Below are 27,979 nucleotides of genomic sequence, written 5' to 3' on the forward strand. Positions count from 1 at the left end.
CGGCGGCAATGGGCGCCACCTCATCCTCGACGTCGACGACATCCCCCGCATCATCGAGGCCTTCTTCCTCACGTCCACCAGCCGCCCCGGCCCAGTGTTCATCGATATCCCCAAGGATATCCAGTAGCAGATGCCCGTGCCATCCTGGGACATGCACATGCGCCTGTCGGGATACATCTCCTGGCTACCGAAGCCACCGGCCGACAACTTGCTCAACGAAGTCATCTGTCTCGTCGGCGACGCCAAGAAACCCGTCCTCTACATCAGTCGGCGGCTGCTCCGCGTCTGGCGATGAACTGCGCTGCTTCGTGGAGCTGACGGGCATCCCGTTGACGACCACCCTCATGGGCATCGGAAACTTCCCCAGCGACGGCCCCCTCTCCCTGCGGATGCTCGGGATGCATGGCACCGTGTACGCCAACTACGCCGTCGACAACACCGACCTCCTTCTTGCGTTCGGCGTGCGCTTCGATGACCGCACCAACCGGCAAAATCGAGGCATTCGCGAGGAGGGGAAATTGACGACCGCGGGAGGAGGGGACGGCGGTGAGCGGAGGAGGCGCCCACTGCTGTCAGCGCGTGAGCCGCAACCGCCGGCATCTGACGGGAGAGAGAGAGGGGGTGAGAGGGAAAGAGATAGAGAGAAGAGATATCTGACAGGTGGGCCCTATCCTTTTTTTTAATAAAAAACTTGCTGACTAGGTTGCCACGCAGACCAAAAACGCTTACAAATCTGCTCGGGGGGGAGAGGGGGGTGGGTTCATCCGGTATCGATAGTTAAGGGTGAAAAATGATTGGTTTTCTATTTTAGGGGGGCAACTCGTACTCACTTGATACTTCAGGGGGTAATTCATACTTTTTTTCTATGATTAATTAAGTATTACTACTTTCTCTAAAAAAAGGAATTCCTAGCTAGGAACCTGAACACACGTGTCCAGGTTCGTAGGTAGAACTAGTCTTTTTTGCGTAAAAAAACTTAATCTTCGTCTTTAGGAGAAAGGTCATGTTCGTTTCCACTACAAGTAGTGGATAAAGTTTTGGATTTTCGTGACACGCATTTCAAACTGCTAAACGATGCGTTTCGTGTGAAAATTTTTATATGAAAGTTGTTCTAAAATATCAGATTAATCCATTTTTCAAGTTTGTAATAATTACTCCCTCCATCCAAAAAAAGACAACCTAGTATTGGAGGTGGCATTTCCTTTCCAGATTCGTTGTACTAGAAAATGTCACATCAAATACGAGGTTGCCTTTTTTGGGGACGGAGGGAGTAAAACTCAATTAATCACATGTTATTACCACATTGTTTTATGTGAAACACTTAATTTTTATCTTCAGAAGATTCAAGTGGTGTTTGGATCCAGGGACTAAACTTTAAGTCCCTGTCACATCAGATATTTGGACGCTAATCCAAAGTATTAAACATAGACTAAATACAAAACTAATTGCATAAATGAGAGCTAATTTGCGAGACAAATTTTTTAAGCCTAATTAATCTATAATTAGACTACGTTTACTGTAGCAATACATGGGCTAATCATGAATTAATTAGGCTTAATACATTCGTCTCGCGAATTAGTCCAGGGTTATGGAATGAGTTTTGTCAATAATCTACGTTTGATAGTTATAATTAATATCCAAACATCCGATATGACATGATATGACATGTACTAAAACTTCAATCCCTGATCCAAATAGGAACTCAAACACCACCAAAAGAACACCACCTTAGCTATAGTACTAGTGCTAGCTTTTTGGCAAATGAAGACACGGAGAAGGGAATCCCGCCCAAACCCATAAAGCGCGGGAATTCATGCTACAGCTTATATTGGGCCCAAACTAAAAAAAGCCCAACTTCAACAGCCATGAACTCTCCGCACCCTCCAGACTCCACTCCTGCCACCGCCGCCGGCGGCGGCGGCGGCTGGCCCTCCTCTTCCGGTCGTGTGAAGGAATGGCCCCAACCCCAATAATCCCCTGCCGGCCAGTGATGTCCAGGCCACAGCGTGCGCCGCCCCACGGACTCCACATGGTGAGGTGAGGTCCTCCTGCAATCTCCTTCGTCAACCGACCAACTGACTTGTTCGCTCATGGAGTACTTGCTTTGCTCTCTCTCTCTCTCTCTCTCTCTCTCAAGTTTGTTACTCATTCTGCATTTTCCCTGGATAATGTATGTATGCTTGCTTTAGTAGTACTGTATCAATCAATCAATCAATCAATCCATGGATGATGATTTTTGTTTGCTCACCTCTGCGGCCCATACATAGGCCATAGCCGGTTAGCTACTATACAGGTTGCTCTTTCTTCAGAGTCATACATACATATGTGCTGTAGCATCAAGGAAGGATATACATACATGATGTGAAGGAAATATTCAACCATCACCTAGCCTGCCTGCCTGCCTGCAGCATTTTCCCTATACATGCTATGTATGATACACACAATAATATAATTTCCTCAACATTAATCGGAAGGCAGATGCTGTCTGATTTTTCCTATCTAAGCCTAACCTGCTCATCATCTTCCCTTTATCTCCTCTTCCCGCCTCCTACTTCTGGCTATTTCTCAGTGAGTAGGGCATCAGCAATGATCTACCATATGCAACTGGAAGCGCTAGCAATTTCTTCGCCTTCCCAACGTACGCCCTCTTTGTGAAGTTGTTGTAATCGTTTGCTTCTATCTCGTCAAGGATTTGCCGGTATAACAACAGAGACGCCCAGACCTGCAACGGGGCAATGCAATGATATTTTATTTTCCTTTTGACACCATGGCATAGAAGCACCGACAATAATAATCTGCTTTATGTTTCCTTGAGAATCAAGTGACTCTTCTTACCGGCCACCGGCTTGCCTGGCTGAGCTCGGTCACCCCTCTCTCTGCCTCCTCAAAAAACATCCTAGCTCTCTTGATCTGTCTCTTCATGAAGCTTCTCCATTTGTTAGTCACAACGCCATTGAAGATGTCCTCATCAGAGAGCCCTGCCTCTGCAAGTTCATCTTGTGGTAAATATATCCTCCCTCTTCTCGCGCTGTGAAAATAAAATGAAGTATTAGGATCAGTGAACTATATATATGCCGACATTCTGTTCTACAGCTTATGACCATTAGTGAAAACCACTGTATTGACACTTACTCCTCTCCAACGTCACGGAGTATATTTGTGAGCTGGTTTGCAATGCCGAGAGCCAAAGCAGCACTGTACACACTTTCAGTTGTTGCCTTCGACTCGGGTGCAATACCCATCACAGGAACACTCATTAGCCCCACAGTTCCAGCAACATAGTAGCAGTACATGTAGAGCTCGTCGAAGTTCTTGTATCTAGTCTTTCTGAGGTCTGACCGCATCCCTTCTATCATGTCCCTGAAAGGCTGGCATACGTGCATTGCATTTGATTAGTCATATTATTATACACCATGTGGTCTGTAAAAACTCAAAGGACAGATGATAAGTTTCCAATTGTGGGTTTTCATGTGTTCAGTAAAATTCTCAGTGGAACTTTTCCTTCCTTTTTTGTCATCATAGATAATGAGCAAGTTCTTTTATTCTGTATAGAACCTGCTTAATTCAGGTTAACAACTCCATAGAATTGCATAGGAATTATGGCCTTCCCCTTAGTATTCTACTTGATGGGCTGTGCTCTATCAGTTGTCTGTTCTGAAAAGTCCTACCATATCTGTCCTTGGATTGATCTTTTTCCTAGACTAATACTGTGCATTGTGGCCACATGGAGTCCTGGACTAAGCCCAATAAATTGTGTGAAAAGTTAACAGTGGCATCAGAGACTAATGGCTGACAAGTCATATGATATTGTTGACCGATCAACTATTTGGTCGTCAACTTAGTAGGTCTATTCTTCTTGCACTAGAATTGCGATGTGCAGGGAATCCATAGGGATTAGCAACCAATATAGTCTAGCAGTATTACATCATTTGGATTTTCGCTATATGCATATACCAGCTAGTTACCTGAATATCTATAGGAAACTTGGAGATGGTATCAGAAAGTGCAGCATCAAGCATGTCGTAGGGGCGTCCGGTGAAGAGATCATCAAGCCTCTTCTCCCACCGGTCCAGGGCTGACGGTGTGATGTGCGAGGCATTTGGTCCATCTACAAGCTCATCTGTCCTCCTACACCACACTGCAAAAAAAAAAAGGTATACATCAGATTTCAAAATTCATGCCTGAACTAGCTCATTTAAAAGTTTGAAATTGTTAGTAGTACGGATTCATATTCATTTGGCATCTCAGAGAACATGTTCTCTCAACCTTTTTCACATGTCTTGAAACAGTTGGAGCCATTTAGCCTACTACAAGTCCAATTGTGATGCTTGCATAGATAGTGGTTTTAAAAGAAATGCACTAGTACTATTAGTACTTTATTCTTCATTGACTTTGTATCTACAGATGCATCGCATGCAAGTGAAGTCTGACGACAAAGTTTCTGTCTGTTATAACTCCCATCAATAACCTAATTCTGACCATTACATCAAAACTTGACCAATTTGTGTCTTGCTAGTCGCTGTTAAATAGTAAGTAGTACAGCAACCTTCAACTCAAACAGTAGGTTACTATTCAATACTCCATTCGTTTCAAAATACTTGACACCGTTGACTTTTTAGTACGTGTTTGACCATTCGTCTTATTCAAAAAATATAAGTAATTATTTATTCTTTTCATATCATTTGATTCATTGTTAAATATACTTTCATATACAGATATAGTTTTACATATTTCACAAATTTTTTTGAATAAGACGAATGGTCAAACATGTATTAAAAAGTCAATGGTGTCAAACATTTTGAAACGGAGGGAGTACTATATAGTGACCTTCAACTCATATTAAACGTGAGGGGATATCTGATGATTTGAATTAAAAAATTAAATTACCTCCGCTTTTAATATTTACTGATACATAGTTAGGGAAGCAATGGAACAGTGGAGCAAGACATGGTGATTGTTGAAGTACCATAGATGGCCCATATGGCGCGCCGTCGGTCCTCCGTCATGAGCATAGTTCCTGCCATGAGAAAGCAGCATGAATTCCATGATATGATGCATGGCAAGAAAAAATGGATGGCACGCTGCAAGGCAGGGGTGAAAATTAAGAAGATAGACATACTACATACCAAGGTAAAAGGTCTTGGCATACTCCTCGCAGATCTCTCCGCAGCGATGATAGGCCTGCTTGAGGCCGTTTCTTGGCAGGTCCAGGTCCTTGGGAACGATGGGAATGGTGTGTGGTTGTGGGCGCAGGTGGCGTTTGAGCAATGCTGCCTGCTTGAGGACGACGTCGTACACCTTCTGCTCCGAGGAGATGACGGCCTCTCCAGCAGGGGTGACGGTGAGGCTGGAGTACACCGGCGAGGTCCGGGCAATCTCGCCCGGGGCAGGGTCGACGCCAAGGCAGGCGTACTTGAGCGAGCAGAGGATCCACCTCCTCTTCTTCTCCTTGTTGTTGGGCAGGTAGGAGGAGCAGACATGTTGGACGGCAGCAGCGTCCCGGGCGAGGGCGTCGGAGAGGCCCGGAAGAGACGCTGAACGTAGGAGCGTGATGGCCGCCATTATTATACTGGATGGGATCAATCGCTGGCCGGAGATCGATCTGCAAGGTAGCTAGCTGCAAATAATATGCAGGTATGTGTGAGGTGAGGAGGAGAAATAATATTTTAAAAAGAAACAGACCAAGTGAGTGTCGTTGCTTTAATTTGGTGATAAACACAGAGAGCAGAAACACAGCTAGTGGTGGCCGCACTTACAATAGCGGGGCGTGTGTGCTGTGTGTATGTATCAGTATCAGGCAGGCAGGCAGGCATTCAGGCGCGCACACGTATGGTATGCAGTGGCAGAGGATGAGGAGTTTGGCAGGCAAAAGGCAAGGTTGGAATGAGTTGGAGGAAACAATTACCTCTTATCACTCTAGCTAGCTTGTTCTTCTTCTACCAGCACCAGGAAGGAATGAAGGAAAGGATATGCTGGTGCTTGGTTGCAGCTCAGCATCGATCATCAAGCAATGATGCTAGTGACAAAGTCGAGAGTCTGCGTGTAGTGTCGGGATGCCTGGTCTGGTCTGTGTGGAAGGAAGGAAGGAAGGAAGGAAGAGAGGGTGGATGATGAGCTATGGCTATAGGCTCTAGAGAGGGAGGGAGGGAGAGACGTGGAGAAGACAAGGGCCAGGACAGGAGGAGGATAGGGTTATCGCCAACTCACATGCCCTCCTGCCCTCTCACTGGTGACACTTGGAAATGACTCCTGCTGGGTTTCTCCTACGTGGCACCCACCAAAGAAAGAGCACCGCTACAGTACCACACACACAGAGGCAAGATTGCAACTTTGGAGGAGAAGAATACACACCATACACCCGTTTGGTGACGCTGGGCCCGCTCTTCATCGATTCTCGACATAGTTGGACCAAGGAGGACAGGTGATAGAAAACCTTCTATAGTGGCCTAAGGAAAAGTCTTCTTTTAGTTGTAGCATTTTTCACTAGTTTTCTTTTTTTGTTTTGGGTATCTCTCTCTCTCTCTTTTTTTTCAAATTGCAGGTTTTATAATAATACATACATCACATTTTTATTTATACTAAAATATTAATGTTAGATGCATACAATACATATGCATAGATTTACCTTGAAAAGTATTATATGTTCGTTATGTTTTTACAAACACATTTTTTTTGGACCAAGTTCTTTACAAACATATTAGTACAATATAAATTAATTATTGAAGCTGTATTCTATCTGAATACCATACCAATGTCAAAAACGAAAATCTGTTTATACCAGTGGAATCGAAGTAGAAGTAATAAAGATCACAAGGGACATGATACGAGAAAAATGATTCAGGTGTTTTGTTATTACTTTTGTTCATACACATTAATTTGCTGTGTTTTTCAATACAAACAAATTCCTAAGTTTTGTTTCCTGTGTTATTCACATGTTTTATACTCTGCTCCAAACATGCCCTAAATGGATGGTAGCCTGATTTTACTACTCTGTCCTTGTTTCTTTTTCATCTCAAGTACTGATCCCTTCAGTTACATACTGTTGAGTTTATCGTTGAGAGAGTCAGTGCTGCTTACTGGTCATAACTCATACTCCTTCCGTTCCAAAAAAAAAACGAATCTATTACTAGATGTGATATATTCTAGTGCAATGAATCTGGATAGAGGTATGTCTAAATTTATAATATTAGGATGTGTCATATTTAGTATTAGGTTGGTTTTTTATAGGACGGAGGGAGTACGTAGTTTGTTTTTTAGGGTATTTTCTGAAATACTCCAGAGAATTATGTATAAAATTGAAGTTATTTTGTGACATAAGTAGTATATATACTACCTCCGTTTTTTAAATAGATGATGCCGTTGATTTTTTTCTCACATGTTTGACCATTCGTCTCATTCAAAAAATTTATGTAATTATAATTTATTTTCTTATGAGTTTTTTTATCACTCATAGTACTTTAAGTGTGATTTATATCTTATACATTTGCATAAAATTTTTGAATAAGACGAATGGTCAAACATGCGAGAAAAAGTCAACGGCGTCATCTATTAAAAAATGGAGGGAGTATAATTTTGCAGGATATGGAACGGTGCCACCTGCCAGTATGAGCCTACTACTGAGCAAGACTAGTGTGTTGCATAATGTCACTCTTCTCTCTCAATCATGTAAGACTGACTTTGGGGAGAAGGGGATTGAGAAGATTAGAAAGATACACAAAACGAAGTGAGCCATTAGTGCATGATTAATTGAGTATTAACTATTTTAAATTTTAAAAATAGATTAATATGATTTTTCAAAGCAACTTTCCTATAGAAAATTTTTGTAGATAGAATTTTTTTTATAAAAAATACATCGTTTAAAGTTATCATGATCATGTAAGACATGCATGGTTTTCTATAGGTGTGGGCAGGGGTGGCTGGGTGCACCAGAAACAGGACTAGCAGTAGCAGCATTGTGTGGTGGAGCAAAGAAGGCGAGGAAAAACAGCGTGCAGCAACTCAAGACGTGTAGGACTTGGCGTTTGTGTTTCCCTTTGATTTGCTGACCCTTTTTTTTTTTTGGAAGACTCTTTGATTTGCTGACTAGTAGTAGCAGTGGTAGCTAAAGCTTATTAGAGTACTTGCACTGTTGCAGTGCACGTCAATAGAACAAGTTCAGTTCATCATATATACTAGCGTGGACTAGCCTTAGCAAGCCGCCGGAATACATTGCATCTGAATATACATGCGATGGAGACTGCACTGCACTCTGCCTGCAATGCATTCCTCTTCTTCAATCTTCTTTTGACGTGCATACCCTCTTCCTACCGTACGCGTATATATACTGTTCTGCTCCTTCTTCTCGTTCTATTTGAACGTACCTGTAGAATTTATCGACGACTGTATATATAGATATGGGGAAAATGCGGTTATGAATCTTGTATATACTGTAAAAAATGTCTACTCTTGTTTATATCTTGCTCCTTGCATTTTACTCGCTTTCGCTGAAACTGTGACAGATGAGTTGCAGACAGGAGAGGGAAGTGGCATCAGCCGTCACCATTCATTTATTCAGCAAATGGATGGCTCGGTCAAAATGGAAACCGAACCACTTGAGATGAGAGGAGAAAGACACAGCGAATATCCTCCTCCGACTGCATCTGCACTTCTACGGCTACATAGCACAGGTGAGCTGTGTCTTCTCCTCTTGTCTTGCCTTTATGTACAATCTGTTTCATTAATCTAGCATGGCAATATTATTGTTTCCTTCTTTTTACTCCACATACCAACTATAAAAATACTACCAAGCAAGAATGCTTTAATAATAAATTTACCTTACCTATATTCTATCTCCGTTTTTTTAATAGATAACGCCGTTGACTTTTTGTCGCTCGTTTGATCATTTGTCTTATTAAAAAATTACGTAATTATAATTCATTTTGTTGTGAATTGTTTTATCACTCGAAGTACTTTAAGTATGATTTATATCTTATACATTTGCATATTTTTTTAATAAGACGAATAATCAAAACATGTGCTCAAAAGTCAACAGTATCTATTAAAAAAGGAGGGAGTATATATATTATAAAAATTAAAAATGATTATGTATTCATATATTATTTCGTCTGTCGCTAAGAAAACCTCTACTTCGCGCATTTCGTCCGACCCTGCAGCTCTTCTCTAGTTCTATCTCCTCAGCACGGCTAGCAGCACCTCTTTTCTTTGTTTATATTTTTTTTTACAGAGGAGATATGTACTTGGGTTTATACAGTAGCGTGGATAAGATTTGATGTAGGATTGAAGTAAACGATATAATGGTCTAATCAGGAAGCGGTTAATATGATATTGTACTAATGCATAAGAGGCTCTGTTTTTCTCATATTGTTCATCGAATTTTTGAAATGTTTAACTTATCTCTATAATCCAGTAGATGATCTACTTTATAATCTAAATCAAACGGAGGAAAGTTATCAAACTCATATACACCGTATCCGTATGTAGTGTTTAAAAACAACACAAAGTATCTTCTATTTAATCTATGTAACAAATATTGCGCCTGTCATGTATATAATTAATGTGTATAAGTTTTTACCACAGTCTTCCGCATAGATTATAAAGGGGGGGGGGGGTTGGGGTAGAATTGCCCCCTAAACTATCGCAATCGACCGAATTACCCTCTTAACCCGAAAACTAGACATTGCTCACCCTGAACTTTTAAAAACGGACGAATTACCCCCCTCGACCCAATCCAGAGCGATTTTATCCTACGTAACGTACGCGTGGCAATCCAGTCAGCATTTTATTTATTAAAAAAATGTGGGACCCATTAGTCATACACCTCTTCCCCTCTTTCTCTCTCTCCTTTGTCTTCTCTATCTCACACAGGGCAGCGCGCAGGGGCGGGGAGGTGGGCAGCGTCGTGGGGGCAGGCGGACGGTTGGCGGCGGAGGCGAAGGTCGCTCGGGCGCCGGTGGTTGAGACGGAGGTCGCTCGTGTGGCCGGCAGCAAAGGCGGAGGCAAAGACAGGTAGCGGCGCACGGGGGAGGGCCAGCGGTCGGCGCGCGTGGCCCGTGGGAAGGAACGCGGCCGCGATGGTGAGCAGGGCAAGGATCGCGGCGGAGGCGACCCGGAGGAGCGGGCGGCGGGCGGCGGCACGAGACGAGAGGAAGAACCGGTCAGCGCCGTCGTCCACCGCCCGCCCCCTCGCGCCTCCCGCCTCAACGTCGTGCCCACGCAACCTTTTAGCCGCCCGCCGCGCTCGCCTCTCCCAGCCAGGCACACCCACCCCCACGCGCCGCCGTCCGCCGCCCGCCCAGCCAGGCGTGCCCACCTCCGCGCGCCGTCGTCAGCCGTCCGCCGCCTGCCCTTCCGCGCCGCTAGCGCCCGAGCAACCTCCGCCTCTACCGCTGCCATCCTCGGTGCCACCGTATGTAGACCCCCGTTTTTATAACAGGAATCAATCGTGTAAACAGTACCATTTCCCTGGATCAAGTAGTCTGGTACACACGAATTCATAGCTGAAATACCAAGTGCACATACACGAGTGTCTAATACGAATTATTACATCATAAGCCCGCAGGCATAGTCTTAAATCATCGGACCGAGCGGTCCGGAATACATCCAAAAGCAGAAATAGATAAGGCAGCGGAATTCAGGCAGCGGCATGCCATTGCCACAGGCAACGACCGTACTAAGACCTACTGAGCACCATCGTCTTCATCTCCCTCCTGGTAGTAGGCATAGGGATCCTCCGAGGCTTCATCTCCCGCTTCTGATTAATTTTATATTTACAAGGGTGAGTACCAACCGTACTCAGCAAGCCATCACAGCAATGATGCACATGACAGAGGAATTCAAAGGATGGCCATGGTTCTTTTGCACAAAGCAAGTTTTGTAATTCTTTTCACAAGCCTAAGACCTAGCATAGACTGTTCAAGTTTTAATACCAATGTTCATATTAAACAATGACGGTTCTGTCCACCATCCATTGTGATCCCAAGGATAGCTTCCCGCCATTGAGTCGTTATGGTTTTCTGAGGACGTCCACATTCCCGCCTCTCAGGAAGTGGCTCCATCAGCATAAAAATTGTCATGCGATATCCCATCCCACACAAGTTAAAGAATTTTAGAGTCTAGCCAAGTGTAATACATGTCCCGGTGCTCAATAACTGCGAGCACGGCTATTCGAATAGATTTGGTTTACTCACACTGCAGTGGATGTACACTTTACCCGCACTCCGCGACTGCCCAACACATGAGCCTCGTCCCAACACATGAGACGCGTCACGGCAAAGCTTTTCGATAACCTCGCATTGGCAGTACCCGCTCCATGAACTTAAATCCTCATGCACTCTAGGTGTCCATGTTTCTAGCAGTGAGAGGAGTTCTGGCGCTCCCGGGGAAAGAGAAGTCTCACACGCATATTAAATTATGGTTCAAGTTAAGTTCTCTCTCTCACACACTCATGGCAGTCCTACCAATGGCAACACCGATGTAGGGCACGCCTCTTGGCCCTACCTCAACGGCTGTCCCATCGTAGCGCACCTGCCTCACTCAGAGGTGAACCATCTATGCAGGAATATTGCCTCCGCTCGGCTATCTAATCCGCTAGGTCTATACCCATTCGAGAAGTACGGTTGTACGGGGGTCGTTTCATGCTTAACTTCATGGCTCGGTCCTTAATTGACTGGGGACGGTACTAGCCTGTTCCAGATACCACCCAAATCCTCCGTCTGCCCCAGTCGAAAACAGTTGTTTTAATTTTATTTCTCCTTTCACAAATCATGTCATCAACATCATGGCAATGTGGCGCTCATGTCTCCACATGCCGCATCTCAATTACCTTCCCGAAGGTAATTGCCCAAGCATATAGCATTTGATAAATATGAGTATGCATGATTCTAGAATAGCATTTCTAAGCAATTGTCATAATTGACTAGGGACTCATACGTAAACATGGTTACAAAGATTTAAGGGTAAACAATAATCAAGGCATGGCATAATCACAAGTAGGATGTTCATCATTGCATGCAATTTTATTTGTAAACAAAACAATTTCGCAATTGGGATCAACATGTTCAAGGAATAGTGATGACTTGCCTTGCTCAGAGTCTTGCGGGTCTTGGCCTTCGCTTGGATCCGCAACTCCCTCGGGCTCTATAGTTACGTGCAAAAATTGATTTGAATTCGGTTAGAATTCAAATAAAAATCCAAATGAAAGTCGAATGTGAAAGTCGATTCCTTTTTATTAACTTTACTATCTGCGAACTACGGCAAACCCAATTTCGGCTTAAACTATTTTGCAGGTATAAATATTTTGTTGTCATAAGTTTTTAATTTACTCTTCCCGAGCATTATATCCATATAATAGGTTAGAAATTTCTATTACGAGCTAAATATCGGACGAAATCCTAGAAATATTATACAGTTTAATTTAGTCTATGACTAAACGATTAAATATAATACACGGCTAAGATTCCTAGTAATTAAATCCGAATTTCTACCGTGAACCGATGACTTATGAAGATTACCAAAAATAATCTATAATAATCTATAAGAATTCATCTAATTGTTTAGTTATTAATTATATCTAAATTACTACCAATTTTAATCTAATCTGATCAAGAAACATATTTTTATAATTAACTCGGGATTTCGACCGAAATACTATTACGCTCGAGGAATTTCTAAAAATAATCTATGATTAACCCCGACCATTTTTATTTCCTAAATCCTCCTAATTTCTCCCCCAATTTCCCTTCTATTTTCTCCTTTTCTTCTTTTCTATTTTCCCTCTTTTTCTCTCCTCTTTTTTCTTTTTCTCTCTTTTCTCTCCCTCTCTTTCTTTTTCTCTCCTTTTTCTCTCCCTCTCTTTCTCTTTCTTTTTTCCTTCTCTTCTCTCCTCCCGGCTCCTTTCTTTCTTCCCTTCTCTTCTCTCCTGCCTACCGCGACCGGCTGAGGAAAGGAAAAAGGCGGCGGCGGCACGGCTTACCGGCGGCAACGGCAATGGCGGCGGCGCACGGTGGCTGCGACGGCGGCGGCGCACGGCGACTGCGATGGCGGCGGGGAACACGGCACGGCCAAGGCGCGGCGCGGCGCGGCGGCTCTATGCGACGACGCGGCGGCGTGGAGGCGGCGGCGTGGTGGAGTGGGTAGAGGAGAGGGGGTGAGGATGGAGGGAAAGAGTGGGAATAGTGGGGTTTATATAGGAGAGGGGAAGAGATAATGGGGAGAGGGGAGACGCGACGGCGGCGCAAGGCGTGAGGTGGGGGCGCGCGGCGCGAGGCGCCGCGACGGCTGCGTGGCGGGAGCGACGCGACGGGCGAGCGGCAGCGGCGGCGCGCGGCGCGGCGCGGGGCGCATGGCGACGCGACAGCGACGGCGACGCGCGTGCGATGGCGACGGCGCGCGGCGATGCGACGGCGATGGCGACGGCGCGCGGCGCGGCAGGCGGCAACGGCGCGGCGCGGGGCGCGGCAGGCGGCAGCGGCGCGGCGCGAGGCGGAACGCGACGGCGACGGCGCGGCAGCGGCGATGAGATGGCGACGGCGACAGGCGGCGAGGCGATGGAACGGGCGGCGCGGCGCGGTAGCAGCGGCGGCACGGGGCTCGGGGGAGCGGCGCGGCACGGGGCGCGAGGCGATGACGACGACGGCTCGGCAGCACACGCGGCCTAGGGGTGGCGATGTCGGCGCGGGCTCGGGGTGGCTCGGCGACGTCGGCGCGGCGGCAGGCGGCGGCGGCACGCGCGGTGATGGCGACGGCGACGGCAGAGGGGAGGCGGAGCGGCGCGCGGCGAGCGGGGCGCGAGGGCAACGCGGCAGAGGAGGGGCTAGGGCTAGGGAACGCGATCTAACACCTAGGGGGCAATGAATAGTGCTGTTTTCTAATTAACCCGATTTTAGTGTATTTTCCATATAAATTTGATTCCACAATTCCTAATTTTGCATATATGCATTTTACTCAATATTTGTGTTATCTTAACTAATGAATTCACCCTAGATTAATATTACTCATATTTTATTTTTATATAATTTATTTGAGTTTTAATTAGGGTTAATTCTTATTCCATCGTATTTAAATTTAATTGATCCAAATATGGTCGCGATAACATTTTATTTATTTCTATCCCCACCTAATCTTTATTTTAATTTGTATTTATTTTACCAATTTGTTTTTAAAGTTTATTCCTAATTAACTATTCTTTACTCACGATTAATAATCTTCGAGATCAAATCCAGATAAAATAGACGAATAAGATCGGCATGATGTAATTAGTTTAAAAAGTTTTTGAAAATCCGTATTTTTAGAGTTTTGATTTTGTCGGTCGAATTTTCAGGGTGTTACACCGTAGCCCGTGCCGGTGAGATCCGGTGAGGGAGGGAGAAGAGAGAGAGAGGTAGAGAGGGGTGGGGAACTGACAGGTGGGGCCCACCGATTTTTTTATTAAAAGATTTGCTGACTGGACTGCCACATAAGATTAAACCATCGCGGATTGAGGCGGGGGGGGGGGGGTAATTATCCGGTTTGCATAGTTGGGGGTGAAGAATGTTCGGTTTTATGGTTTAGGGGGTAACTCGGTCGACCACGATGGTTTGGGGGGTAATTCGTATTTTTTCCTTAAAAAATCGTTTTAAAGTTATTTAATGTCTGATGTACTTTAGTTTTTCTCGTTTCAACGCACGAGCATAGATTATGAAACAAAATGTATTTTTAGAGTTATTTAATGTTTTGTAACGCATAGATACCTTTTCTAGTAAAGTGTAAACAAATAAGATACGGACTTGGCTCCGCAGTTCATAGCGAACGAGTCACCAAAGTCAGAAGAAGAATTGCATGGATATGGTTTCAAATGCAGCCCAAGTAGGCCCATGGGCAGCTGTGTTTCACGATCTATGCACAAAGCCACAAACGTGGCCCAAAAATCGATGATTATCCCCACATCAGATCAATGCCAAAAAAATTTTAAAGGAAAACAACACGAGACTATGCCTATCCATTAAATATAGCGGGAGAAAAATACAGTCCCTAGGAGTAAAAAAGGGAACCGGACATATGAGGATCTAGCTGCTGGGGCAGTTGAAAACTAGAAAAGGGCCATGTTTCTCATTGACGTATGCTGTTGTGGTTTGTTTTCGGATGACCGAAGAAAGGTCATCCAAATGATATTAAGATAGAAGAAAAAAGTTACAAGTATGTTTTTATTGATAGTTGGTTGTCGAGAAACATGCACTATAGTGCACAATCCGAAAAGCTTGACAGACCACCAACCACACAAACACATACTACTGAGAAAGGAGTCAAGTACCGAACCGATCATCGCTGAGCCTACAAGTACAACGACACTACAAAGCAGAGACACTAAAAAAGAATGACGCCTCCAGAAAGGTTGCGACGCTAAATATACCGTTTCGAAGGACAGTCCGACAGTTGCAAGGAAGAGGAACGAAGGACGCCATCGAAGGTGAAGAAGGATGCTTGCGGCTAGGAGGAGGATCCGTGGAGCAGGGCATGGAGATCGAGCGCTACTGACCAGGACGATGACTCTCGTGTGATGAGGAATGAGTGAATGATGCTTGGAGGCAGCAGTTTGGATTGCCTCCACTATCGCCTATCAGGCCACGAGAGCATTCTATGCTGCTGCTTCCGTCGCTGGTATGTGCATTGCACTGCTACGATGTTGAGGAAATATTGGGGAAGAGAGGAGGGATGCAAGCAGGACCGATACACGAATTTACTTATAGGTTAAATAGATGATAACTAATGGATTTTTGTGTCGTGATCCGGTTTATCGCATCTAGAGATGCAAGTGGGTCAATTTATGAACTCATTTATAGGTTAAGTTAATAGGTAACCAGTGAGTCAAACCCGCGGGTTACCCACTAATTTTGCCTATAAGCGGATTTGCTGATAAGCCCGCTTGTAACCCTAGTGAGTTAAACCCGTGGGTTACCCACTAATTTTACCTATAAACGGATTCGCGGACAAACCCGTTTGCATCCCTAGAGAGGAGGGGATAGGGAAGAAAGTAGAGAGAGAGAGGTGGGATGGCATATGCCCCCTCTCTATTTTTCAATTCCTATGATGATTGGACTGACGGCAATGTTAACCAATATCCCCTTAATATTATTTTAGAAGTCATTTTTATTACTTTTAATAGTTAAAAGAGTCATTATATCTGATTTTAGTAGGGTAAGATCTGGCCTATATTTAAGAGAGTTAAAGTGGATTTTTTTTCCTAATTTTGTTTCAAGTTTGTGGGCATAACAAATCCCTGGGTCTTTCTCCAACCTACATTAAAAGCTAATGCTGGAAAGTAGAGTATGATGAGAAAAAAAAACAACTCTAAAATTAAGTTAGAAATAAAAATTTGGACAGAACTAATATGCTGCCAGCTTTGCCATACCATGAAGTACCGGTGCTTGGTTGGTTTGCTTAAGATAAAGGTTTAGATGGATTAAGATAATGCATGAGTAACAAATGACATGTCTGAAACATGAAGATCCATTCATCCAAGCACCAACTAGACAACGTTTTACTTTAAAGTGAAAACAAAAGCTGCTCCAACTAACTTACTAAAATGTGCAATGATCCATCCAACAAGCTTTCAAGTTTGATTTGCCGCACGGCGCCGAGCGCGTAGTTTTGATCTCGATCCTGACGTCATGCAAGATAAAGTAGTAACGTACGTGTACTGATACAATTTCTTGGAGTATATACTAGTAGTACTAAATACTAAAACATGGTGCAGAAGTGTATATACTACTCCCTCCGATTTACAGTATAAATCATTCTAGCATTTTTCATATTCATATTGATCGTATTAGTGCACTGGTGACGCCGCCTAACTAACTTTATAGCCGCCCAAGCCAATTCATGATCAGTGAGCAAAGCAAACTTTACTGGAATCCATGCTGCTATGCCTATGCTGATCACTCCTCGCTTGAAAGGAGTGATCGATCCGGTACTCTAATTAATAGCAGTATGAGCACAATTAGCAGGACATTTATCTGGTAGTACAATCCAATCCTACCCTACGTAATGCAAATGCTGTACTCTATTAATCATGTATCGATAGCTTTCTTGTTCTGCAATAACAAACTTGTTCTATTATTAATAGCGAGTTGGGAGGGAAGGAGGGAAGGAAGGAAGGAGGGTCGATTGGTCAGAGGAGAAGAAAAAAAAAGTTGTACACTAAAGTTGAAAAGGAATAGTACTGAGAATCGTCGTAGGGTTTAAATGCCAAAGGATTGGATGATGGATGCCTTGAAACCGAAAAGATCCTCCTATCGTACAAAAGCAAAACAAAGGACGATCCTCCTATCATGCATGTGTTTCCTGCCACTGCCACTGCCAAAGTGCCAATGCCAAGCTGATGGATGGATGCCATTGCTTACTGCAATTGTTTGGCTCACTTATCACTTGCAAAGCCAAAGCCAAAGCCAAAGCCCCGCTTATCAAAATGATCGTTCCCCTCCTCCTGAATCCGGATGAGTTAATTGTGATACTGGCGCATAATACTAATGAAGATGATCATCACATCCATCATTAATTGTGAGGCAGTAAAAACCTTAGCACTCGATCACTCAAGCTGTGTTTAGATTCAGAGCTTAAATTTTTTTTTGTCGTGTCACATCGGATATACGGACATGTATTTGAAGTATTTAACGTAGTTTAAGGGGCTGGTTGGATGGGGCTAGAAATATTTAGTCCCTATCATATCGGATGTTAGACACTAATTAGAAGTATTAAACGTGGACTAATAACAAAACCCATTCTATAACCCTGGACTAATTCGCGAGACGATTCTATTGAGCTTAATTAATCCATGATTAGCCTATGGATTAATTAGGCTTAAAAAAATCGTCTCACATATTAGCTCTCATTTATTCAATTAGTTTTGTAAGTAGTCTATGTTTAATACTTCAAATTAGTGTCAAACATCCGATGTGATAGGGACTAAAGTTTAGTCCCTGGATCCAAACACCCCCTAATAACAAAATAAATTATAGATTCCGCCTGTAAACTGCAATGCAGCGCAACATTGTCAAATCATGTAGCAATTAGGTTTAAAAGATTCGTCCCACAAATCAATTACAATTAGTTATTTTTTATCCTATATTTAATACTTTATGTAGGTGTTTAAATTTCCGATGTGATAGGGTGAAAAAAATTACAGATCTTAAACATGCCCTTAAAAAATTACTACTACTACGAGTATACTTCTACTTGTGTTGAAGTATTGAAGAAGAGAGATCTTGTGTGGGTCCTACTCGAAAGGGCCCACTGCTCACTATATAGAGCGTAGTACTCCACTGTGGACCACTCGTACTGTTGTAAACTGCACTGTTGTGTTGTTGTTGGCTTTAATAATTCCTCACTCGGCCTTCGGGGTTAAGCAAACCTATCCTCTTTTCTCTTGTACTAGAAGTATTACCGTACAGACCACTAAAATCAAAAGCTTTGCCTGAAATGAAATGGCTGGGAGTAGTTATAGTTGTATCCCAGGCAGCATGGCCATGGACACACAACCAAGGTCCAGTTTAGTTACCATCCTATGTTTGATACATGTATAAAATATTAAATATAGATAAAAAGCTAATTACATAGATTGAGTATAAATTAGGAAACGAATCTTTTAAGCCTAATTACTTAATGATTTGATAATGTGGTGCTACAGTAAACATTTACTAATGACGAATTAATTAGACTTAATAAATTTGATTCGCAGTATACATGCGGAATTTGTAATTTATTTTTTTATTAGTGCCTAAGCATGCTGACTCTGATTGGGTTACAAAGCATAATATTGTCAGTCTAAACATCTATGTGTGTTTATATCCCACCATAAAATTTTACACCCTGTCACATTGAACGTTTAAACACCTCGATGAAGTATTAAATACATATTAAAAAATAACTATCTGTACAGTTTGTGACTAATTTGCAAGACGAATCTTTTAAGTCTAATTGCTCCATGATTTGATAATGTGTTGCTATAGTAAACATGTTGTAATAACGGATTAATTAGGTTTAATAAATTCGTCTCGCGGTTTACTAATGGATTCTGTAATTAGTTTTTATATTAGTGTCTGAACACCTCATACGACACCCTATATAATACCCGACGTGACACGATAAAACTTTACACCCCAATCTAAACTCGCCCTATGCAGATATTTTATGTCAATACTGTATGCATATATTAACATAAAATATCTCAGCAAGCAGGCAACCAACCAGAAATGAAATTACTACTGTAAATAATCTTGTTAAGTAGGAGTGGTAGTATATTAGATAGTGGTAGAAGCAGAGGTAAGCAGGGCAGAGAGTAGAAACAGGAGCACTGCATTACTGGTAGTGGGAGCGTAAAGCTCTCTCCTCTCTTCTTCTTCTTCTTCTTGGCGTTTTCCCTCATCTCCTTCTACTAGTACTAGTACATCACCCTCCCACTCTTCTTCATCTTCCGCCCAGCGAGGTTCGTCTGGATGTGAGCTGAATCTCTCCGTCTGCCCAAGGTGATCGCCAGTTCTTAGCTCCTCCCTCCTACCATCCAAGATGCTTCGATCTGTTTTCTCTTTCTTCATTTCTTTCCTTCAGTTGGTTTCCCGCTATCCTGCAACTTCTTTCTCGACTTCCCTTACTTTCAAACAAGAAAAATATCTCGAGTTTCTTGTGCTTTGATTACTGATTCCTTCGCTTCTCCCTTTCTGTTTGCTTATCGTCCAACAATGTAATGTGTTCGAGTTGATTTGCAACACCGACTTGCATATGAAATGCGCCTCTTTCTGTTTATTTTCTTCTTTCTTTGCTTTCTTCTTTTGAGTTGATGCTATCTTTCTTTACTTACATGCTGCGATTTTTCTTTTTAATCGACGTCTGTGAGACTACCTAAAAATATCCCGGTTTGTGAGTTGTTTTGTTGGGAAAAGGTTGGGCCTTTCCCTTCTATGCGCAGTGTTCAGTTTTCAGGATGTTCCTGTTCTTCCGTTATCCTTTATTCTATGGCAACATAAACATATCTATGCACACAGGACCTCACGTGTAGACACGTGCACATCAACTAAAAAATGTCACCAAAAAATCTAGAAAAAATCATACACATACTTTCAATTGTATTACACCTAGGGTTAAAATCTTAACATCAAATTCATTATATTTTAGCCGTAACAAAAAATCTGACAGTTTTAAGGTTGCAATTTTGTCAGAATTTTATCTTTTTTGTTATTCTCTATGTAGAATGAATTTGAAGATGCAATTTTGCACGTAGATGTAATACTATTAAAAGTACATGAATGAATTTTTCTAGAATTTTTTATGATAATTTTTAGTTGGTGTACACGGTGTGTATACGCGAGTGCCTATGTGCATGGGATACGCTCCCTTGTTCTATCCCTGCTAATACCCTAGTGGTAAAACGCATTGATATGCGGAAATGTTCCACATTTTTATTGTTTTTTCTATGAAAGACGTGATCTTCGGCGTTTAAAAGCCCTGCCTTATCTGGTTCTTACTTTTCTTATATACTCTATTTTCCCAACATAACAGTGTTCTTCGATCTCTTCACATGTTTGAGCCATTGGTAAAACTGAATGTACTTGAGTGTTTAATTTGGCTAGTTCAATATGCAGAACTCTCTTGTTTGATCTTAAAAAAAGCTCGATCAGTTTGTTAGGTTTGCTTCTTTCTCTCTCTGGTTTTAAGCCATTTGGTGGGTGTGTGCTTTATGGTGAGCCTACTGTCGTGTTCTCCACTTCTTCAACTCCTGTTTTAATTTGTTTACCTTTACCATCCTGTTAGTTCCTCTGTAAATTGTTTCTATTCCTGATTAATTAGTTCATGCTCCGTGCGTCCGAAGCATATATATTCTCCGATGCTATCCGAGCTAAGTCTAGATAGATGGTATATATTCTTACAAACAACACCGTGTTGAACCTAAACACTGGAGTAATAAACAAGTAGTATTTGATATTGACCTCGTTAGCTTGCCTTTGTAATTTACCAACAACCTGTATAATGTCTGGACTGCAGCTGTATAGATTTTGTGAATATGAAGTTGTCTGGATTATGGTAAGAAGTCAACTTAACTCTCCTTTGTGGCAGTTGATTGAGTTGGTCGACTGAATGGGATCAAGGAGACCAAGACTGCCTGGGTTTGGTGAGGACTGTGAGCCTCGTGGTGGTGGGAGAGGAGGAGGTGGCCGTGGCCGTGGCAGCTACTACCCACAGGCACAGCAATACCACCCACAAGGACATGGTGGCCGTGGAGGAGCAGGCTACTACCATGGTGCTGCTCCTCAACCTCGCGGCGCAATGGTGGTGCAGCAATGGCGTCCTGCTACTGCTGCTGCTGAGCATTTGGGCCATCAACAGCCCTACAACAGCAGTGTGAGACCACAGCACTATTATGGTCCGTCTGCCATAGCTCCCGAGCTGCTCCAAGCAATGGATGCTCCACATGAGCCTCCTGCCAATGTCTCCTCACCAGAAGCAGCCTCTCCGGAGGCATCATCACCACGGTCTCTTGCTCTTGAGGTCACAGAGCAGCTTCAGGACTTGTCTGTGCAGTACCAATTAAGTGAGAGCCAGGAAGAGATTGTCCAACATGTTCCTGTGTCCACCAAATCATTTAAATTTCCTCACCGCCCTGGAAGTGGGAGTATTGGAACCAGATGTTTAGTGAAGGCGAATCACTTCTTTGCTCAACTGCCAGACAAGGATCTTCATCAGTATGACGTGCGTTTGTTTTTCCATGCCACATTCCTCCTTGCTCCTCCTACATGTTTTTCAATCTCTCAGTTTTTATTTGCCACCTTGTGGTTCATCTTTGACAGGTTTCAATCACCCCGGAGCTTACATCACGAATTCGGAGCCGTGCTGTGATGGAAGAGTTGGTGAGACTGCACAAGATGTCATACTTGGGAGGACGTCTTCCAGCCTATGATGGTAGGAAGAGCCTTTACACGGCCGGTCCATTGCCGTTTACTTCAAAAGAATTTCGCATCTCTTTGCTTGAGGAAGATGATGGTTCTGGTTCGGAGAGGTGTGCCCCTATTCCTTTTTTGATCACCATGATATTCTAGTACCAGGGCAAATCATCTTGTATATTCTGACTCTTCTTTCTATGATCTAGGCGTCAGAAAACATATAACGTGGTGATTAAGTTTGCTGCAAGAGCTGATCTTCACCGTCTTGAGCAATTTCTAGCTGGAAGGCAGGCAGAGGCTCCCCAGGAGGCCTTGCAAGTTCTTGATATTGTCTTGCGAGAGTTGCCAACAGCAAGGTAGATTTCTTTGAAACATTACGTAGAATGTATATTCAGATAATAGGAGAATCAATCCAAACTATTGAGTCATCCTTCCAATCCCATTTTTCTTACAGATATGCACCCTTTGGTCGATCCTTCTTCTCTCCTGACCTGGGGAGGAGACGATCCCTCGGTGAGGGACTAGAAACCTGGCGTGGGTTTTATCAGAGCATTCGTCCTACTCAAATGGGCTTGTCACTGAATATTGGTAAAACTCTCTCTGTTTCTGTCGCATGATCTTTCTCATGAATCATGAATATGGGTATGATCTTGTGCATATGTGCATTTATGTTTGTATGTAATAATACATTGAAGACCCCAGTCAAAAAAAAAACATTGAAGACTCATGGAACCAGCAATAAAGTAGCCTGGTTTTCATAAATCCTTTGCCTTAAAACATCAGGCTGAGGCCAACTGGTCTGTCCAATTTTTTTTATCCTATCACCAATGCCATGTTTGCTGCACATTTCTGAATTTGAAAAACTTAGCTTTGATTTTTTTCCCCAGGCTTATGATCATGTCATGAAGGATCTCATGTACATAAAATTTACATGTTAACTCATAAATATCAATCTTGAACTTTAAACAGAGATGCCTTTGTATATTAGTACTCTTACTTTTTGAACATTTTGCCCTCAATTTATATCTTCTTTTCTTTTCCTGCCTTTTCAGATATGTCGGCAACTGCTTTCTTTGAGCCGTTACCAGTCATAGATTTTGTCATACAGCTTTTAAATACTGACATCCGCTCGAGGCCCTTATCAGATGCTGAGCGTGTCAAGGTATGCTGGTGATCCTGTTTTACTCATCTTTACCTTTTATTTCATTGGAAGAGCTATTCCTCAAATGAACTCAGTATATTTGTTGTAATACAGAAGATATACAGATAATTATTGCATCTGTTCCCAATGATTAATCTTTAGTTTCAACGGCTTTGTTTTGTCTTATGTTTTTGAATCATATGTCTAGCTTATTTGTATATCATTTTTGTCAACTAATTAAATAACGAATTTTATGTTATTATGCAACACCCTAGATCAAGAAGGCCTTAAGAGGAGTGAAGGTAGGAGTTACTCACCGTGGCAACATGCGCCGGAAGTATCGGATATCTGGTTTGACATCTCAGGCAACTCGGGAACTGACGTATTGATCTCTCTCTCTTTTTGTTCATAACAAATGCTATTTGCCTTTTAAGTCACTAGTAGATGGCAATCCTATGCCACTATTATTGTCTTCCTGAAATTAATGTTCATTTTGCCACAGTTTTCCTGTTGATCAAGGAGGCACAGTGAAATCTGTTGTACAATATTTTCAAGAGACATATGGATTTGCGATCCAGCATACCTATCTTCCTTGTCTGCAAGTTGGCAATCAGCAGCGTCCAAATTACCTACCAATGGAGGTTAGCTAGCAAAGCTCTATGATATTGTTCTGTTTCCTTGTTTAACTTGTCCTGCCAAAATTTTCAATTCTATTTTTTTTTTGGAAGGGGGGGGGTGCATACTTAACTTTTATGCTTATTCAGGTCTGCAAAATAGTGGAAGGACAGAGGTACTCCAAGAGACTGAACCAGAATCAGATAAGGGCTCTTTTAGAGGAGACATGTCAGCGCCCACACGATAGGGAGCGTGACATAATTCAGGTATGTCACACCTTGCATAGAATTATGACGCTCTACCATTGTACGTGTAAGTTCACATGCTTACATAAAAAAACATTTTCTTTTGTGTGTATGCAGATGGTGAATCACAACTCCTACCATGAAGATCCTTATGCAAAGGAGTTTGGCATTAAGATCAGCGAGCGTCTGGCCTTGGTTGAGGCACGGATTTTACCTGCCCCTCGGGTAGGTGGAAACCAATTCATGTAGAAACAATGGTTTTTCAAGTTCATTTTTATCATGTTGTCACCCTTTTCTGGATGGATGAAGCATAGCTTCAATGGTCAAATGAGAAGGCACATAAAAAAATTGGATGATTAACATCGCTTCAAACTCCTTTTAACATTTTTAACCTCGCAATCCTCCTATTTGTTCATGCAGCTCAAGTATAATGAGACTGGCAGAGAGAAGGATTGCTTGCCTAGAGTTGGTCAGTGGAATATGATGAACAAGGTAGTGATAATACTTAATGCATAAGTAGTGGCTAGTTTTTACAAATCATTATGTTCAGTTTTTTTTACAGCTTTTGAACTTTGTCTGCATTGCACATACTTTATGACACTCATATGGCAATGTTGATTGTGCTTACTCTAGTCCTAGCTATTATATTTTGTTTCTTAAGTTTGGTTAATCAAATAGGTGTTCCTGTTTTATCTCAAACCTTATCATTTTCATTTCTCGCTATCCAGAAAATGGTAAATGGTGGTAGAGTCAGGAGCTGGATATGTGTCAATTTTGCTCGAAATGTGCAAGAGAGTGTTGCTAGTGGATTTTGTCGTGAACTGGCCCGCATGTGCCAGGCCTCAGGAATGGCAAGTATCCCTTAATGCTTCCAGATGCATTTGCCCATTGACATACAGAAGCATCTATATAGTGCATTCAATTTTACATCATTTAGACATTTACTTGTGTACAGTAGTAACTGTTTTACAAGCAATTGTAGGACTTTGCTTTGGAGCCTGTTCTTCCATCTATGTATGCACGTCCTGATCAAGTGGAACGAGCTCTGAAAGCCAGGTTCCATGATGCAATGAACATACTTGGGCCACAGCACAAGGAGCTCGATTTACTTATCGGACTGCTTCCTGATAACAATGGTTCTCTTTATGGTATATAAATTTGCAACTCTGAATGGTTAACTTGTATTGATTTATGTCCTATTGTGCTCAAAATTCAAGTCAAATGCTGACTCTGTTGGTATCAGGTGATTTGAAGCGTATATGCGAAATTGACCTTGGATTGGTTTCCCAGTGCTGTTGCACAAAGCAAGTGTTTAAAATGAACAAACAAATCCTAGCAAATCTTGCTCTGAAGATAAATGTGAAGGTTGGTGGTCTAGTGATATCTCTACTCATCTTTGTATGGATTCCTTCAGGTTTTGTGTAACATAAATTTTATCTTATAGGTTGGGGGAAGGAACACTGTACTGGTTGATGCAGTGTCGAGACGCATTCCGTTGGTAACTGACAGGCCTACTATTATATTCGGTGCTGATGTCACCCATCCTCACCCTGGCGAAGATAGCAGCCCATCCATTGCTGCTGTAAGTTGAACAAGCTAATGCTTTATATTTAGTGACCATTCTTGTCAAAATCTGCGAACAAATGTATGTTGCCCTGCAGGTTGTGGCCTCCCAAGATTGGCCTGAAGTGACAAAGTATGCTGGTTTAGTTTCTGCTCAATCTCACAGACAAGAGTTAATAGATGATCTGTATAACATCACGCATGATCCTCATAGAGGGCCCATCTGCGGTGGAATGGTCAGGTATATGCCCATGCCACACTCAACATCTCTCCTCTCTGTGTCCTTCTATTTCTTTTTAGCACAAAGTATTAATTGGTGATGTCCACATTTTCAGGGAACTTCTTATATCCTTCAAAAGATCAACTGGTCAAAAGCCTCAACGGATAATATTCTATAGGTATGTTCTTGCATAAATTACCACTCAAGCTTGTCTGAGCCAAGCTGATTCTTCAAATACTTAGCGGTTTCAGGCTGACTACTGGAAATCCTTGGCGGTAGTAGGTTGTTGAATCTCAGCAGTCTTTGATGCTTGACTGAGCCAATATGATTCTTGACATTTTATTATTTGAGGCTCACTGGAGCCATGAAATCAAAACAAGTTAATTTCCCTATGCAGAAAACTTGAGCTGAAGGCCATGTTTGTTTTCTGGTTGATTTTTATCATGGAGTTTAGGGTTGAGTTTGATTAGAAAAGCCGCATCAGTACACTTAAGTATAAAGCTGAAGTTTTGCCTTTTCACAGGGATGGTGTTAGTGAAGGGCAATTTTACCAGGTTCTATTGCATGAGCTTGATGCAATCCGAAAGGTAAAACTTTCCCCTATTTTTCAGACTTTATGACTTCTCTTAATCTTTGTGTCTTGCTCCCTCTCAGGCTTGTGCATCACTCGAAGCAAATTACCAACCGCAGGTGACTTTCATTGTGGTTCAGAAGCGCCACCACACGAGATTATTTGCACACAACCACAATGATCAGAATTCAGTCGACAGGAGTGGGAACATATTGCCTGGTGAGTATTGTTCTTCTGTCGTTATTATGCAGGTTGGCTATAGCTTCGGGTTTGCTAGTGTCGCTGTTTATGGAGTTGTCGTTGATTCTTCATTTGCATTGCAGGTACTGTTGTTGACTCCAAGATTTGCCATCCTACGGAGTTTGACTTCTTCTTGTGCAGCCATGCTGGAATCAAGGTAAACAACAATGAGAGACATTCTACCATCTATCATCATAATATACACAAGTTGAGAATTGAAATGATGAACTCCCATCTCTCCGTAGGGCACAAGCCGTCCCGCTCATTACCACGTCCTGTGGGATGAAAACAACTTCACAGCTGATGCGTTGCAGACCCTCACCAACAACCTCTGTTACACGTAAGTTTTTCTTTACCCCATGATCAGTTGTTCTCAGGGGCTTGAACGAGGAACAGTCTCTCTCTCTCTTAACTTGCAATCACTTGTTGTGCAGTTATGCGAGGTGCACACGATCCGTATCTATTGGTAAGTGACAGTTGCTGCGAAATCTTTTCCATGCATAATTAGTTAATAAATAAATATGTTGGGAGTAAGAGATTTGTGGTGGCTGAATTAACAACCAATTTTGCTGTTGCAGTTCCACCAGCATACTATGCTCATCTGGCGGCGTTCAGAGCCCGTTTCTACATGGAGTCAGATAGCTCGGACAGTGGTTCAATGGCGAGTGGTCGTGGAGGAGGTTCGTCTACATCGCGCAGCACTCGTGCTGCAGGTGGTGGAGCCGTCAGGCCCCTTCCTGCACTCAAGGACAGCGTCAAGAATGTCATGTTCTACTGTTAGAATTCTACTACTGCTTCGCTTGGCTACTACTATCAGTTAGCCTTTAAATTGCCTCCCATTTGATTGCACTTAGTTGTTCATCATGGGAAGCCTCAAATAAGAAGTATGCAAGACTTCTGAAGCCACATGCTATCATGTTGTGTGTTTCTGGGACACACCATTCTATTTCACATTATCTGTAGACTCTATCCCACTATTTCATAAAAGCTGGGCTTCCCCTGGCTCTATTTGTACTCTAATTCGTATGGACCTGTTTCATCATTTCAAAATGGTCAATTGTCTTGTTTGCATTTGGATTTTCGAAATGGTTCTTTCCTGGTTTCTATTTCCATTTTTTTTGCTAGTTAAGTGAATTGGATGTCTTTGTTATGAACTTTTTCTTAAATAACGGTTCGGTTGGGGTTCAGTTCAGATAGCCCTGCAGATGACATAAAAAAACAGTTTGCAATGTGTACAGGTAGTCAAGATACCCACAAACGCCTGTTGTGTGCTTGTGATAATGAAGTGTGTATGCTCTATAAGTTTGTAATTCTCCGTTTCTAAATATTATACACCGTTGATTTTTTAAAATTTTAAAATATATTTGACCGTTCATCTTATTTAAAAAAAATTAAGTAATTATTAATTCTTTTCCTATCATTTGATTCATTGTTAAATATACTTATATGTATACATATAGTTTTATATATTTTACAAAA

At 42.4% G+C, this 27,979-nt stretch overlaps 2 protein-coding genes across 4 annotated transcripts; one reads left to right on the top strand and one right to left on the bottom strand.

Annotated features, from left to right (window-relative positions):
* Positions 1-2,176: 2,176 nt before the first annotated feature.
* Positions 2,177-6,165, bottom strand: LOC4342137 (phytoene synthase 2, chloroplastic). 2 transcript variants are annotated; one of them, NM_001402965.1, is made up of 7 exons: positions 5,906-6,132; positions 5,127-5,617; positions 4,967-5,017; positions 3,966-4,138; positions 3,133-3,368; positions 2,836-3,028; positions 2,177-2,722 (listed from the first exon to the last, which is right to left on the bottom strand). In NM_001402965.1, the coding sequence occupies exons 2-7, from the start codon at positions 5,560-5,562 to the stop codon at positions 2,549-2,551; spliced, it is 1,263 nt and encodes a 420-aa protein (NP_001389894.1). In that variant the 5' UTR covers positions 5,563-5,617; positions 5,906-6,132; the 3' UTR covers positions 2,177-2,548. The 2 variants fall into 2 exon arrangements, with proteins under 2 accessions (NP_001389894.1, XP_015642514.1); XM_015787028.3 differs by having other exon boundaries at positions 2,234-2,722; positions 5,757-6,165.
* Positions 6,166-19,280: 13,115 nt separating this feature from the next.
* On the top strand, positions 19,281-27,684 carry LOC4342138 (protein argonaute 1D-like). 2 transcript variants are annotated; one of them, NM_001402967.1, is made up of 23 exons: positions 19,281-19,496; positions 21,082-21,714; positions 21,813-22,021; positions 22,112-22,261; positions 22,360-22,493; positions 22,958-23,067; positions 23,322-23,428; positions 23,549-23,687; positions 23,811-23,927; positions 24,024-24,131; positions 24,327-24,398; positions 24,635-24,757; positions 24,889-25,054; positions 25,150-25,271; positions 25,351-25,488; positions 25,568-25,710; positions 25,805-25,867; positions 26,213-26,276; positions 26,344-26,479; positions 26,584-26,657; positions 26,746-26,840; positions 26,935-26,966; positions 27,079-27,684. In NM_001402967.1, exons 2-23 carry the CDS (start codon positions 21,103-21,105, stop codon positions 27,279-27,281), a joined length of 3,117 nt encoding a protein of 1,038 aa, NP_001389896.1. In that variant the 5' UTR covers positions 19,281-19,496; positions 21,082-21,102; the 3' UTR covers positions 27,282-27,684. The 2 variants fall into 2 exon arrangements, with proteins under 2 accessions (NP_001389896.1, XP_066167290.1); XM_066311193.1 differs by having other exon boundaries at positions 19,364-19,496; positions 21,010-21,714; positions 27,079-27,571.
* Positions 27,685-27,979: the final 295 nt, after the last annotated feature.

This window comes from Oryza sativa, chromosome 6 (genome assembly GCF_034140825.1).
Source record: "Oryza sativa Japonica Group chromosome 6, ASM3414082v1".
Lineage (NCBI taxonomy): Eukaryota > Viridiplantae > Streptophyta > Magnoliopsida > Poales > Poaceae > Oryza > Oryza sativa.